Source organism: Amphiprion ocellaris, chromosome 11 (assembly GCF_022539595.1).
Source record: "Amphiprion ocellaris isolate individual 3 ecotype Okinawa chromosome 11, ASM2253959v1, whole genome shotgun sequence".
Classification (NCBI taxonomy): domain Eukaryota; kingdom Metazoa; phylum Chordata; class Actinopteri; family Pomacentridae; genus Amphiprion; species Amphiprion ocellaris.
Window position 1 is genome coordinate 35,242,351 of NC_072776.1, and position 15,936 is coordinate 35,258,286.

Genomic DNA, 15,936 nt, shown 5'->3' on the forward strand with positions numbered 1-15,936 from the left:
TAGGTAGTTTTTTTTTCAGTTTTATTGATACTTTGGTGTGTTAATTTCCAGGTTGATGATACTTTAGAATATTTCTATACACATCATTGATACTTTGGAGCGTTAATACTTTACAATATTGATATTCTTTCTCACTACAGAATCCTGCAAAAGTGTTAATGTTTGGAAACAGAAGGCCATTATAGTCAGAAAAATGACCATAATGGCATTTAAGAGGCTGAAACCATTAAATGTTTTGAAATTTTGCATGAAATATGACTTAATGTTCACATTAGTTGATTATGAATTTTCTTTTGGTCAACCAGTGATTTTACTTGTATGTTCAGTTTGTGTCGGCTGTTGGCATGAAAAGACCTTTGTTTGTTTACAACTGCAGCACATTCAATATTTATTCATTTCACCTCTAGAACCTTTATTTCCCTTAATAAATTGCCCTGTTTGATTCTGCATGGACACAAAGATGTAAGTCTCCTGATATAAAACAAACTGGAAGTATTGAACACAGTCAGTTCTGATGTGGAGGTAACAGACAGGAATCAGACTTTTATTGATCTCTTTGTTGGATCACTGCAGCAGCATCTACAGGGCAATAGAATAAAGAAATATTGTAGATTTAGGGTGTAAAACAAGTCAAACTACAGGGAAAAATACAGAGTTGAGGTTCATTTAAGTGTGTAACCAGCAAGAATTGTTTAATGCGATGAAATGCTGCACATGCATGCATGGAAATCATCAGCTAGACTCTGTAAATACAATAAGATGCTGTCTGATGTGATGTCCATCGATGTGCTGGATCAGCTGGGCTCAGTGTCGGGGGTCCTCCTGATGCAAAGAGAAGAAAGAAATAATAATTAGAAATATAGGAATTCATTTTTTACCAGTTTTATTTATTGAGGTTCCATGTAATTAATCATAATAGTAGTTTTTATACATAAAATTTTCAGAAATAACAAGAAAAAATATTGATTTCTGTCAGATAAAGGCAGACAGACTCATTATTCTCAAGAGGAAAACTCTGCAGCTGTGTGTTTTTAATTGTTTTTTGAGTTTTTTCCATCCTGATGTTGTTTGTCTCCATCTTTAGTTACCAGAACGTTGATCCACTGGGATTCGGTGTAAATGTAAAGAGCTTTTCTGTCTGTTCGCAGAACCACCACGTTCTCCGACCGAAGCTTCCTCATCTCCTTCTCCCCGTCTGCGATAAAAACCTGCACAGAAGTAACATGTTCTACTCAGTGAACATCTGAAAAAGAAAAGACACTCGCTTTCATATTTAACAGGCTACAGATTCTCCACTAGAGGGAGCTGTTCGCTCACACCTGTTCACCAAACTACAGGTAAGTACAGCAACAGCTACAATAATGTTAAAAGACAGTTCAGGTTTTATTTCAGCCTGCTGGATTTCCCATTTATTCATTCAGAGACTCATGGAGACAAAGACAAACCAGCAGATATTGGAGGTTTATTTGTATTTTTTTTCTGGACGGTCGCAGCTCAGTTCAGTTTGATAGTTGGTCCAAAAATGGCTCAAAAATGTACCAAAGTAACTTAGAAAGTGTACAGAATCAGTTATTTTAAAAATTCTCCTAAATGACCGGAAACTTGTCCAAAATCATTTTTTAAATGCCCTAAATGCCTTAATAATGGTCCAAAATGCCTTTAAAAAGTCCAAAATTATTTTAAAAATTGACCAAAACAACTTAAAAAAAAAAATGTCCAGAATGGCTTGAGACTTGTCCAAAATCAGTTTTTCAAAACTGCTCTAAATGCCTTAAAAAATGTCCCAAATTATTTAAACAATTGTCCAAAATAACTTAAAAATTGTCCATATTGACTTTAAACTTATACAAAATCAGTACAAAAAATGTAATAAAATAAGAAACTGCCCCGAATGCCTTAAAAATGGTCCAAAATACCTTAAAAATTGTCCAGTGGCTTGAAACTTGTCAAAGTCAGTTCAAATTTGTCAAAAATGTCTACAAAATGTCCAAAATTATTCCATAATTGTCCAGATGATTTAAAAATTGTCCAAAAGGACCTGAAACTTGTCCAAAATCATTTTTAAAATGCCCTAAATGCCTTAATAATGCCCAAAAAAGTCCAAAATGATTTTAAAAATTTAACAGAATAACTTAAAAATGGTCCAGAATGACTTGAAACTTGTCTAGAGTCAGTTAAAAATTGTCCCAAATAACTTGTGACGACCCTCCACCTGGACACCAGGTGTTCCTGTTCAGAAGCTGAGGGTTGTCAGCTGATGGAGCCACACCTGCTGGGATCAAGTGGCTCAAACTGCATCAAACCTCCCTCACTTCCAGCGTCTGTCTCTCTCTGACAGGAGCTGCTTCCTTCTGGAGCTCCAGCAGCCTGGTTTGGTTTGGTTTGGTTTGGTTTGGTTTGGTTTGGTTTGGTTTGGTTTGGTTTGGTTTGGGTTGGGTTTGGGTTGGGTTGGGTTTGGGTTTGGGTTTGGGTTTGGGTTTGGTTTGGTTTGGTTTGGTTTGGGTTTGGTTTGGGTTTGGTTTGGCTTGGGTTTGGTTTGGGTTTGGTTTGGTTTGGTTTTGGTTTGGTTTGGTTTGGTTTGGTTTGGGTTTGGGTTTGGTTTGGGTTTGGTTTGGTTTGAGTTTGGTTTGGTTTGGGTTTGGTTTGGGTTTGGTTTGGTTTGGTTTGGTTTGGTTTGGGTTTGGTTTGGGTTTGGTTTTGTTTTGTTTTGGTTTGGTTTGGTTTGGTTTGGTTTGGTTTGGGTTTGGGTTGGGTTTGGGTTTGGTTTGGGTTTGGGTTTGGGTTTGGTTTGGGTTGGGTTTGGTTTGGGTTTGGTTTGGTTTGGGTTTGGTTTGGTTTGGGTTTGGTTTGGTTTTGGTTTGGTTTGGTTTGGTTTGGTTTGGTTTGGTTTGGGTTTGGGTTTGGTTTGGGTTTGGTTTGGTTTGGGTTGGGTTGGGTTTGGGTTGGGTTGGGTTTGGTTTGGGTTTGGTTTGGTTTGGGTTGGGTTGGGTTTGGGTTTGGTTTGGTTTGGGTTGGGTTTGGGTTTGGGTTTGGTTTGGTTTGGTTTGGGTTTGGTTTGGTTTGGGTTTGGTTTGGGTTTGGTTTGGTTTGGTTTGGGTTTGGTTTGGTTTGGTTTGGGTTTGGGTTTGGTTTGGGTTTGGTTTGGGTTTGGTTTGGTTTGGGTTTGGTTTGGTTTGGTTTGGGTTTGGGTTTGGTTTGGGTTTGGTTTGGGTTTGGTTTGGTTTGGGTTGGGTTTGGTTTGGGTTTGGTTTGGTTTGGTTTGGGTTTGGTTTGGTTTGGTTTATAGTCTTTAGTGCACCTTGCTGGCTTGGTTTTGCATTACAATAAAACCTTTTCTTTAGTCACCACTCTGTTGTTGTCTCCCTGTTTTGTTGCAGCTTCAGAGCTGAGTTGTAACATTATTATTATTATTATTATTATTATTATTATTATTATTATTATTATTATTATTATTATTATTATTATTATTATTATTATTATTATTATTATCATTACAGCAGCTTAAAAACCATATTTCTATACTGTACTTCAGTAAATGACTCAGGTAAATAAAATTGAATTATTTTAACCATTGAATGTTTTCTTCAGTAACAAACTCTGATATCAGGATCTGAAACACTTTCATCTGAATTTATTTCCCTCCTGAACTGAGCTGAACATCACACCATCAGACTGATTAGTTAAAGTACTGATTATGATGACAGCATCGTTTAATGATCCTACTGACCGTCTGGATTCTGTCCTTCAGTCTCTGGGAGGTGTGAACTTGTGAACAGCTGCATTCAGCTGCTGGACCTGGACTTCCTGGTTCCCCCGGCAGACCTGGAAGGACAAACACTGGAAGCAACACAGTGAGTCACCTGAGCTCACCTGTACAACACCTGCAGCATGATAACATCTACTGATTCCATCCACTGATCTGCTGCTCTTGGATCAGTTTAGATTTTCTGATCTCTTGAAAACCGCTCAGATGATTGTGGGACTCAGGCTGTTGGTCTTGAACATTTTTCCTTTAAGCAACATGTAGGACCTTTTAAGGAAACTAAGAAAAGGCAGAAAAATAAAGAATCTTGAAGTTTTCAGACAGTCATTTAAGTAAGCATGTGATGGAAAATTCACTAATTTCAAGCTTCAGATTGAGAGATTTCATCAGAATCACTTTTTGTTGTGTCTCATTTCAAAATTCACCAAAGATAAACCACACAGTTAAATATCTGTAGTATGTAGAGTATTTTTTCCCAGTGAAACACCTGTGGACACTTGGAAAAATGGTCCACACGTTCCCTGTATTTCAGTTTTATCAAATAAATAATGAAACGTTGTTCTTTTTTCTGATGTGTCATTGTAACGGTCCATCCTGCACAAAGACACGTCTGATCTAACTCATTGCTGACGAGCAGAAAAGGAAGCTGGAGACAGTGTTGATAGTAGAGTCTGACCTCATTAAGATTCGGTGCAGAGTGAACTGGTCTTTACAGATTTATAGAAGAAAAACAAAAATCACAAACAAGTGCTGGAATATTTTAGTATTTCTTATTTGGCTCCACGTCTCCATCCCCAGCAGAACTCAGAGGTTTTGCTGTTATTAGTCGTCTTCTGTCACCAACCTTGTCCAGGTAGTCCAGGGTCTCCAGTCAGACCCGGTAGTCCTGCTGGACCAGGATGACCCGACTGACCTGTTGGTCCATGAGGTCCCTTCAACCCCTGAACACAGAATATTCAGTCAGTCACTCCTCCTTCACCTCCTCCTTCACCAACTTATAAGCCTCTAACATCTGGAGAATCTGAAGTGTGGAAAGTTTGACCAGATAAGATTAGATCCCTGAGAACACCAACATCTAGACCTCTATGAACACCTAGACCTCTATGAACACCTAGACCTCTATGAACACCTAGACCTCTATGAACACCTAGACCTCTATGAACATCTGGACCTCTATGAACATCTAGACCTCTGTGAACACCTAGACCTCTATGAACATCTGGACCTCTATGAACACCTAGACCTCTATGAACACCTAGACCTCTATGAACATCTAGACCTCTGTGAACATCTGGACCTCTATGAACACCTAGACCACTGTGAACATCTAGACCTCTGTGAACACCTAGACCTCTGTGAACATCTAGACCTCTATGAACACCTAGACCTCTATGAACATCTGGACCTCTATGAACACCTAGACCTCTATGAACACCTAGACCTCTATAAACACCTAGACCTCTATAAACACCTAGACCTCTATGAACATCTAGACCTCTATGAACATCTAGACCTCTGTGAACACCTAGACCTCTATGAACACCTGGACCTCTATGAAAACCTAGACCTCTATGAACACCTAGACCTCTATGAACATCTAGACCTCTGTGAACATCTGGACCTCTATGAACATCTAGACCTCTGTGAACGTCTAGACCTCTATGAACATCTGGACCTCTATGAACATCTAGACCTCTATGAACACCGAGACCTCTATGAACACCTAGACCTCTATGAACATCTGGACCTCTATGGACACCTAGACCTCTATGAACATCTGGACCTCTATGGACACCTAGACCTCTATGAACATCTAGACCTCTTTGAACACCTAGACCACTGTGAACATCTAGACCTCTATAAACACCTAGACCTCTATGAACATCTAGACCTCTATGAACACCTAGACCTCTATGAACACCTAGACCTCTATGAACAACTGGACCTCTATGAACATCTAGACCTCTATGAACACCTAGACCTCTATGAACATCTAGACCTCTGTGAACATCTGGACCTCTATGAACATCTAGACCTCTGTGAACGTCTAGACCTCTATGAACATCTGGACCTCTATGAACACCTAGACCTCTATGAACACCTAGACCACTGTGAACATCTAGACCTCTATGAACACCTAGACCTCTATGAACATCTGGACCTCTATGAACATCTAGACCTCTGTGAACACCTAGACCTCTATGAACATCTGGACCTCTATGAACACCTAGACCTCTATGAACACCTAGACCTCTATGAACATCTAGACCTCTGTGAACATCTGGACCTCTATGAACATCTAGACCTCTGTGAACGTCTAGACCTCTATGAACATCTGGACCTCTATGAACATCTGGACCTCTGTGAACGTCTAGACCTCTATGAACATCTGGACCTCTATGAACATCTAGACCTCTGTGAAAGTTTAGATCTCTATGAACATCTGGACCTCTATGAACATCTAGACCTCTATGAACACCTAGACCTCTGTGAACGTCTAGACCTCTATGAACACCTAGACCTCTATGAACACCTAGACCTCTATGAACACCTAGACCTCTATGAACATCTGGACCTCTATGAACATCTAGACCTCTGTGAACACCTAGACCTCTATGAACATCTGGACCTCTATGAACACCTAGACCTCTATGAACACCTAGACCTCTATGAACATCTAGACCTCTGTGAACATCTGGACCTCTATGAACACCTAGACCACTGTGAACATCTAGACCTCTGTGAACACCTAGACCTCTGTGAACATCTAGACCTCTATGAACACCTAGACCTCTATGAACATCTGGACCTCTATGAACACCTAGACCTCTATGAACACCTAGACCTCTATAAACACCTAGACCTCTATAAACACCTAGACCTCTATGAACATCTAGACCTCTATGAACATCTAGACCTCTGTGAACACCTAGACCTCTATGAACACCTGGACCTCTATGAAAACCTAGACCTCTATGAACACCTAGACCTCTATGAACATCTAGACCTCTGTGAACATCTGGACCTCTATGAACATCTAGACCTCTGTGAACGTCTAGACCTCTATGAACATCTGGACCTCTATGAACATCTAGACCTCTATGAACACCGAGACCTCTATGAACACCTAGACCTCTATGAACATCTGGACCTCTATGGACACCTAGACCTCTATGAACATCTGGACCTCTATGGACACCTAGACCTCTATGAACATCTAGACCTCTTTGAACACCTAGACCACTGTGAACATCTAGACCTCTATAAACACCTAGACCTCTATGAACATCTAGACCTCTATGAACACCTAGACCTCTATGAACACCTAGACCTCTATGAACAACTGGACCTCTATGAACATCTAGACCTCTATGAACACCTAGACCTCTATGAACATCTAGACCTCTGTGAACATCTGGACCTCTATGAACATCTAGACCTCTGTGAACGTCTAGACCTCTATGAACATCTGGACCTCTATGAACACCTAGACCTCTATGAACACCTAGACCACTGTGAACATCTAGACCTCTATGAACACCTAGACCTCTATGAACATCTGGACCTCTATGAACATCTAGACCTCTGTGAACACCTAGACCTCTATGAACATCTGGACCTCTATGAACACCTAGACCTCTATGAACACCTAGACCTCTATGAACATCTAGACCTCTGTGAACATCTGGACCTCTATGAACATCTAGACCTCTGTGAACGTCTAGACCTCTATGAACATCTGGACCTCTATGAACATCTGGACCTCTGTGAACGTCTAGACCTCTATGAACATCTGGACCTCTATGAACATCTAGACCTCTGTGAAAGTTTAGATCTCTATGAACATCTGGACCTCTATGAACATCTAGACCTCTATGAACACCTAGACCTCTGTGAACGTCTAGACCTCTATGAACATCTGGACCTCTATGAACATCTAGACCTCTATGAACATCTGGACCTCTGTGAATGTCTAGACCTCTATGAACATCTGGACCTCTATGAACATCTAGACCTCTGTGAACGTCTAGACCCCTATGAACATCTGGACCTCTATGAACATCTGGACCTCTATGAACACCAGGTTCTGTTTCCTACCAACAACTCCAACATTTAGTCTAAACATCTGGAACCTTGTCTGGTCAAACTTTAACACATCAGATTCTACTGATGTTAGAGCCTCAACAGTTGGAGAAATGTGGACCAAAGACTGGATTTTAGTAGAAATATGGATCCATCCATAGAGATACACTGACAGGAACTTTATGGAGACACTAGACCACCTTTATTTTCCACTTTTTTTCATTTTAAAGATCCAATAATTAAAACTATGTCCTCTGTTGGATCCATTCAGTCATTCTGATCTGATGAATCTATTCTGTTTTCACCACATTTCATGACTGATAGAGTTTTATCTCTGGAGATGTTGAACCCTGGAAATGATTTCCCAGGTTTCTGAGGGTGAAATTACAAAAATTCCAGGTCTGAAATTCCTAAAATTTATCCAGATTATTCCACAGAACTCAGGTTTGGATCCCAATCAACAAATGAGTGAAATGTAAACTAAACCTGATCATCATATTTCCTGATTTCTGCCTGTTTTGATGACCTTCTACTATTACCCACCACAGTTCCTCTTGCTCCAGGTTCTCCTCTGGACCCAGCCTCTCCTCTCTGGCCGGCATCGCCCCACTGACCCGGGTCGCCCTGATCAGAACCACAGAGCAGGTACAGTGAACTCACCATGGTGTGTTTAGTTTCATGTATCCAGAGCCGGACAGATTTCTACCTTTTCTCCTGGTGGAGCAGTGATGCCTGGTTCACCCTGAAACAAAATAAAATCAGTTCAGTCAGTCCAGTTTGGTAACTGGTCCACAGGTGGCTCAGAAATTTAACAGAATAACTTAAGATTGTACAAGATCTGTTAAAAACAGCCACAAATTGTTCAGTTATTTTTAAAAGTTACCAAAATGACTTGAAATTTGTCCAAAATCACTAAAATAAATAAATAAACTGCCCTGAATGTCTAAAAAAAGTCCCAAATAATTTTTAAAAATTGTCCAAGATAGCTTTAAAATTGTACAAAGCGATTTGAAAATTGTCCAAAATCAGTTTAAAAAAAAAAAAAAATTTAAATCATAAATGATTTAATAATTGTCCAAAATGCCCTAAAAAAAGCCTAAAATAATTTTAAAATTTGACCAAAATAACCCAAAAATTGTCCAGAATGTCTTGAAACTTGTCCAAAGTCCGTTCCATTTGTCCAAAATGCCTAAAAAATGTCAGCAATTATTCCAAAATTGTTCAAAAGTTATTTTAAAAATTGTCCAAAATGTCTTGAAACTTTTCCAAAATCAGTTAAAAAATTGTCCAAAACGCCCAAAAAATGTCAAAAATGAATCCAAAGTTGTCTGAAATAGCTTTTAATGGTCCAAAATTATTATGAAACCTAAATTTTGTTAAACTTGTTTTCAGTCAGACTGAAATAAAACAGAAATTATCTGCTGATTGGTTTAGTGATTACAGACATACTCGTCCACCAGTCTGTCTCCATGTGTCAGTTTGAGGACATATTTGAATATTTTACTTAAATTCATTTATCTTTGTTATATTTTAAGCATGTGATTTTATTATTTTTATAATGTCTGTATTGTAATACACACTGTACCTGTGTTTTTGTAAAGGAGCTCTATAAAGCGTGTTATTATTATTATTATTATTATTATTATTATTATTATCATTATCATCATCATCATTATCATCATCATCATTATCGTTATTATTATTATTAGTATTATTATTAGTATCATTATTATTATTATTATTATTATTATTATTATTATTATTATTATTATTATTATTATTATTATTATTATTATTATTATTATTATTATTATTATAGTGGAGAGTACAACAGTTTCTCACCTTCTGTCCACTGAGGCCTCGTTTTCCTTTCACTCCTTTATCGCCCTGATAGATAAAAAGAAATCGATGACTAAGATGTAAAATAATAATCATAATCTTCATCTTTATGAACTCACCCTGAATCCTTTACGTCCTTTAAAGCCCTGAAAACACACAGATCAGGATCATTGTCATTTTTAGCATTTTTCTACCGGCCTGCTTTAATAAATCAGATTTTTATGTGATTAGAAAAAGAATAAATGACAAAAAAGATGTGGAATTTAAGAACAAACAACAGGAGATGTAATATTACAGGAAGTAGGTCTATTTCACTTTTCATCAAATAGTGTCAGCTTATAAATTCATTACCAACTATTTAACAGCCGGTTTAATTAGAATAAAACATTTTCTGTCCTTCTGTGTTGATTACAAGACAAACTTTATAAACCAACAGATCAGAGCTGCAGTCAGGTTTGATTTATAAGCTGCAACAGATAGTTTAAGGAGTAGAATCATAAATTAATGAGCAGCTTTAATTCAAGTTAAACGAACCTTTATCATCCCAGGAGTCCCGATATCTCCGTACAGACCCCTCCAGCCTCGGTCACCTTTTTCTCCCTGTTAGAATCACACAATTAATGCAAATACTGATCATTAAAATGTTAAAAATAAACAGTTTTAACTGTCATTTTTCAACAATTTGCTGTTATTTTACAGATTCTATCAGATTTGGTAAATTACAGATAATAAACTGCTCAAAACAGTAATAATAAACACATTAACAGTAAAAAAGTTTTAAGTTGTTTGTTTTTTTCACTATTATTACTGTATTAAAATCTGAAAAAACACGGTAATATTTTGCAGGTATTTGCTGTTATTTCAAAGAAAGAAAATGAAAAATGTTAAACAACTTTTTAACTGCCCCCCAATGAATCACCACCTTGTCACGGTGGAGGGGTTTGAGTATGTGTTGTCTGAGGCAATAGCCCCTGGTAGGGTCTCGGGGGATCTTCATCCATATCCATGGCAGAGGTTGCTGAGGAAGTGAAGAAACTCCACCAGGTGTGGATGAGATCCACCCTGAGATGCTGAAGGCTCTGGACATTGTTGGACTGTCTTGGCTGACACGTCTCTACAATGTAGCGTAGGCATCAGGTACAGTACCTGTGGAGAAGCAGACTGGGGAGGTGGTTCCCATTTTCATAAAGGGGGACTGGAGAGTGTGTTCCAACTACCAGGGTATCACACTTCTCAGCCTCCCTGGGAAAGTTTATTCTAGGGTGCTGGAAGGGAGGCTCTGACCGACTGTAGAACCTCGGATTCAGGAGGAGCAATGCAGATTCCGTCCTGGTGGTGGAACAGTGGATCAGATCTTTACTCTTGCAGAGCTGCTGAGGGGGTCATGGGAGTTCCACTTGCCAGTCTGCATGTGTTTTGTGGATCTGGAGAAGGCTCTGGTGCAGATTTTCACTTTCTTACAGATTTTTTAATAGTGTGCTAGCTAAACTCAACAGCAGCAGATCTAAAGTATTTAATAATAAAAATAAACTGTATTTTTTGTAGAACCTTTTAAAACTGGAATCACAAGTTGCTCCATAAAACTTTGAAATGAGAATAACATGAGATAAAACAGTAAATAAAATGCATCATTAATTACAATAATTTGGCAGATTTTATTCTGTATTATGAGCACTTTTACTTTTGGGACCTTAACCCTCGTGCCGTCCTGCGGATCAAATCGATCCGTTTTAAAGTTTGAAAATGTGGGGGGAAAATATTCTCACAGTGAAACTTCCGATGTCCACATTTTTAACATTTTCGGGACATTTTTGAACATTTTTTGGTGGAAAAAAGAAATGTTTAAAAAAAAGTTTCTTTAAGAACATTCACAAAAGTCAACCAAAATATAGGGAACACTGGATTTTGGTTGATTTTTATGTGAATGTTCTCAAAGAAAATATTAGAAGTTTTACTGATATATATGGAATCATTTTAGATATTTTTAGGATTGTTTGGAAGAGTTTTATTCATTTTTTGAAAATATTTACAATTTTTAATTAAAAATTTTTTTGTTTAATTTTTGTAATTTTGTGTCTTGTTTTTGTCATTTTGTGTTTAATTTTTCTCATTTTGTGTTTAATTTTTGTAATTTTGTGTCTTGTTTTTGTCATTTTGTGTTTCATTTTTCTCATTTTGTGTCTCGTTTTTGTCATTTTCTGCCTCATTTTTGTCATTTTGTGCAATTTTTGTCATTCATTGTTTTTGTTTTTTGGAAGATTTTTATTCATTTTTTGAAAATATTTACAATTTAAAAAAAAAATTTATGTCTTGCCAAATTTGGGAATATTTTTAGAATCAAACTTTTAAGGGAAACTTTTAAGGAATTTTTGGAATTTTATTCCTGAAGATTCTGTAAATTTTTATAAATTTGGGGAAGTGTTTTGCAGAATTTTTTTTAGACAAGGGAACAATATTTTTTGGTGCCTGTAAATGAAGATAAAAGGAGGGTTAAGTTTATTTTGGTATTAATACTTTTGATGTTTTACGTAAATCTGAATTAAAATTTCCGTGTTTTGTCCTCTGTGTTTTTGTACTTTTCCTTCAGATCTCAGTTCTTCTGTCTGTAATTTTCTGCAAATAAAAGACCTAAATGAATAACATGAATAAAGTTGCTGTTCTTGACCTTCTGACCCGGCGTTCCCATGACTCCTTGTTCTCCTGGTTCTCCATCTGGTCCCTTCACTCCAGGTTCACCCTGAAACACAATGGTTTGACAGAACTTTTCATATTTATGTTCTTTATAATCTAATAAAACACAGTGTGGAGGTTTTTACTGACCCTAAGTCCTCTGGTTCCTCTGCAGCCCTGAAAACACCAGACATTAAAATACTGACATCTATCAGAAAACACGTCTGAAAACAGCAAATAGTCCCGATAAATAACCTACCTTCTGCCCTTTAGGTCCTGTGATGTGTTCTGTTATGTCGACCTGAGGAGTTACACACAAATCAGCAGGAGTTTAGGTCCAAACATCCAAACATTTGGAACTTTTTGGTTTGTTAGCAGGATTTTCAAAATAAAGTCCTGTTTGTAGCAGTTTAAAAGTTCAGATATCAAACATTTCTTTGTGTTTTCTTAGTCAGAATCAGAGGAAGTGGTCACCATCAGCTCTGCTCTCCATTTGATTGGAGGAAACAAAGGAGGAGGAAGAGGAGGAGGGATGAAGACCTCACATCTCCGAGGTGAAAACCTGCCACTGACCATCGACGGGAATCCTGAACACAAAAACATTTTCATCATTTTGTCTCATTTTTGTTCTTTTGTCTCATTTTTGTCCTTTTTTAATCTCATTTTTATTATTTTGTGTCTCATTTTTCTCATTTTTCTCATTTTTGTCCTTTTTCGTCTAATTTTTGTCTTTTTGTGTCTCATTTTTATTATTTTGTCTCATTTTGTTATTTTGTCTCATTTTTGTCGTTTTGCGTTTAAATCTTACCATTTTGTGTTTCATTTTTGTAATTTTGTCTCATTTTTATTATTTTGTGTCTCATTTTTGTCCGTTTTGTGTCATTTTTGTCATTTTGTGTCATTTTTGTCATTCTGTGTCTCATTTTTATTTTGTGTCTCATTTTTGTCCTTTTTGTGTCATTTTTGTCATTTTGTGTCATTTTTGTCATTCTGTGTCTCATTTTTTTGTGTCTCATTTTTGATATTTTGTGTTTAATTTTTAGTATTTTGTGTTTCATTTTTGTCGTTTTGCATTTAATTTGTATTATTTTGTGTGTCATTTTTGTCATTTTTGTCATTTTGTCTCATTTTTGTCCTTTTTTGTCTCATTTTTGTCATTGTGTCTCATTTTTGTCATTCATTGTTTATTTTTTCTATTTTGTGTTTAATATCTCCTTTTTTGTCTCATTTTGTCTTATGTTCTTTTTGTGTCTAATTTTTGTCATTTTGTGTCTCATTTTTATTATTTTGTCTCATTTTGTCATTTTGTCTCATTTTTGTCATTTTGCATTTAATTCTTACCATTTTGTGTTTCATTTTTGTAATTTTGTCTCATTTTTATTATTTTGTGTCTCATTTTTGTCCTTTTTGTGTCATTTTTGTCATTCTGTCTCATTTTTATTATTTTGTGTCTCATTTTTGTTATTTTGTGTCTCTTTTTTTGTTTTGTCTCATTTAAGCACCTTAGAAAACAAAAACTGTCCTTTTTTCAGGTTTTATATTTCCTGGCTGCTAAATTCATGTAATTTTGGTGATATTTTTAAAAACAAAACACAACTTTGAAGCTCAGCAGCAGGTTCTGGACTCCAGATGTTTGATCTGAAGCCGAGTGTTTCTGGACTCACTGGACGTGACGGAGGACTGGACCGGCTGGATGCTGGTGAACAAGGCAGTAAATCCCAGAACCAGCAGAGACAGCATCTCTGTTCTCCTGCAGCAGCAGCAGCAGCAAGTAGAAGAACTCCAGACAGGACAGAGAGGAAACGTTTAAATAACTAATCTACATCCAAACAGACTCCCAGGATCCTCTAACAGCCAAACTAATTATCAGATTTCTCTTTTTATAATAACAACAAATATCTATAAAACAAAGACATTTTAGCTGATTTAAATGCAGTAAAAAATGCGTAATACAGGCAAAACTGTAAAAAAAATCATTCAATTCTGATTATTGATGTGAATATCATTTACAGTTTTATTTGTTTTTTACAGTTAACTGTAAATTTAAACTTGCTTTCTCTGATTTTACTAGATATTATCTGTAATTTACCAAAATGGGGAAAAAATCTGTAAAATATATATATATTTTTTTTAAAAATCCTGATTATATACATTTCTGTCATTAAAATCACTGCAAATATCTGTAAAATAAGAATATTTTTTAGCTGATTTAAAAACTTCTTTAAAACATTCTGTAATACAGTACAGCATTGTGTAAAAAAAAATGTAAAAGACTTTTTTTATGTGAATATTATTTACAGTTTTGACTTGTTTTCTGTGGGTTTTTTTGCAATCAAGTGACAAGTTTAGATTATCTGTAATTTACTAAAACAGGTAAAATGTGCAACAGCTGAGCAGATGTTTGAAGTTTTCCTGCCGGTCGGACTGAATAAATGAAGATAATTCAGTCTTTATTCTCTGAGCTTTAATGCAGCGAACAGAGAATGCATGTCTGATGATCAAAGTTCAGCTAAAAGCAGAGAAAAGCAGCTTAGATTTACCAGCAAACTGATGATTAAACAGAACTCTGCTTTAGATCCTCCTGCAGCTGATTTATCTCCTGTTAAATATCTGAACGTTGTTTAAGCTGCAGATCCAGAAAGATTCTACTGATATCTGCTCTAATAAATGATAATCATGCGCATTACTGAGCTCTAAAAGCAGCTTTTCTGGGTAATAATCTGCAATATTTCCTACCTCAGGGCGGCTGGAGGCTCCTGCAGCTTCTGTTCTTCTGCTGGTCCTCGTCCAGATGCAGCTCTCTGCCGTTCTTTCTCCTCTTCTTTCTGCTGGGCTTGCAGGCCGAGGCCCACTCATCTCCATAAAGTGTGGAAACGCTGGCAGCAGCTCTGCAGGAATAATCAGATAATTACTGGAGCAGCGAGCCAAAGAGCAGCAGCTCATCAGGAGGACGATCCAACAGAGGTTCAGGGCAAGAAGCCAAGAACATCACAGCAGAGTCAGGAGGTTAAACGAGGACAACAGTCAGAGGAACATCTCCAGGAGATCAACAGTCAGAGGAACATCTCTAGTAGATCAACAGACAGAGGAACATCTCCAGGAGATCAACAGACAGAGTAACATCTCCAGCAGATCAACAGACAGAGGAGCATCTCCAGTAGATCAACAGACAGAGGAACATGTCCAGTAGATCAACAGACAGAGGAACATCTCCAGTAGATCAACAGTCAGAGGAACATCTCTAGGAGATCAACAGAGGAACATCTCCAGTAGATCAACAGACAGAAGAACATCTCCAGTAGATCAACAGACAGAAGAACATCTCCAGTAGATCAACAGTCAGAGGAACATCTCTAGGAGATCAACAGTCAGAGGAACATCTCCAGTAGATCAACAGACAGAGTAACATCTCCAGTAGATCAACAGACAGAGGAACATCTCCAGTAGATCAACAGAGGAACATCTCTAGGAGATCAACAGAGGAACATCTCCAGTAGATCAACAGACAGAAGAACATCTCCAGTAGATCAACAGAGGAACATCTCCATTAGATCAACAGTCAGAGGAACATCTCGAGTAGA

The 15,936-nt window shown here is 37.2% G+C and overlaps 1 protein-coding gene across 2 annotated transcripts; it reads right to left on the reverse strand.

Moving 5' to 3' along the window:
• Window positions 1-517: 517 nt before the first annotated feature.
• On the reverse strand, window positions 518-15,250 carry LOC111586776 (collagen alpha-1(XXIII) chain-like). 2 transcript variants are annotated; one of them, XM_035942157.2, is made up of 15 exons: window positions 15,092-15,250; window positions 14,020-14,135; window positions 12,830-12,942; window positions 12,615-12,656; window positions 12,506-12,532; window positions 12,351-12,422; window positions 10,220-10,285; window positions 9,805-9,831; window positions 9,689-9,733; window positions 8,553-8,588; window positions 8,390-8,470; window positions 4,608-4,704; window positions 3,728-3,837; window positions 1,089-1,208; window positions 518-822 (listed from the first exon to the last, which is right to left on the reverse strand). In XM_035942157.2, the coding sequence occupies exons 2-15, from the start codon at window positions 14,093-14,095 to the stop codon at window positions 805-807; spliced, it is 930 nt and encodes a 309-aa protein (XP_035798050.1). In that variant the 5' UTR covers window positions 14,096-14,135; window positions 15,092-15,250; the 3' UTR covers window positions 518-804. The 2 variants fall into 2 exon arrangements, with proteins under 2 accessions (XP_035798050.1, XP_054871538.1); XM_055015563.1 differs by lacking the exons at window positions 12,351-12,422; window positions 12,506-12,532; window positions 12,615-12,656; ... (1 more) ...; window positions 14,020-14,135; window positions 15,092-15,250 and adding an exon at window positions 10,608-12,344.
• Window positions 15,251-15,936: the final 686 nt, after the last annotated feature.

Excerpts from the sequence above, each read along its gene's own strand:
- LOC111586776 (XM_035942157.2), bottom strand. The coding sequence starts at position 14,095 with ATGCTGTCTCTGCTGGTTCTGGGATTTACTGCCTTGTTCACCAGCATC. Across the intron at positions 12,533-12,614 it reads CAGGACCTAAAGGGCAGAAG|GGCTGCAGAGGAACCAGAGG; the intron begins GTAGGTTATTTA and ends TGGTGTTTTCAG. Across the intron at positions 4,705-8,389 it reads CTGGAGCAAGAGGAACTGTG|GGGTTGAAGGGACCTCATGG; the intron begins GTGGGTAATAGT and ends TTCTGTGTTCAG.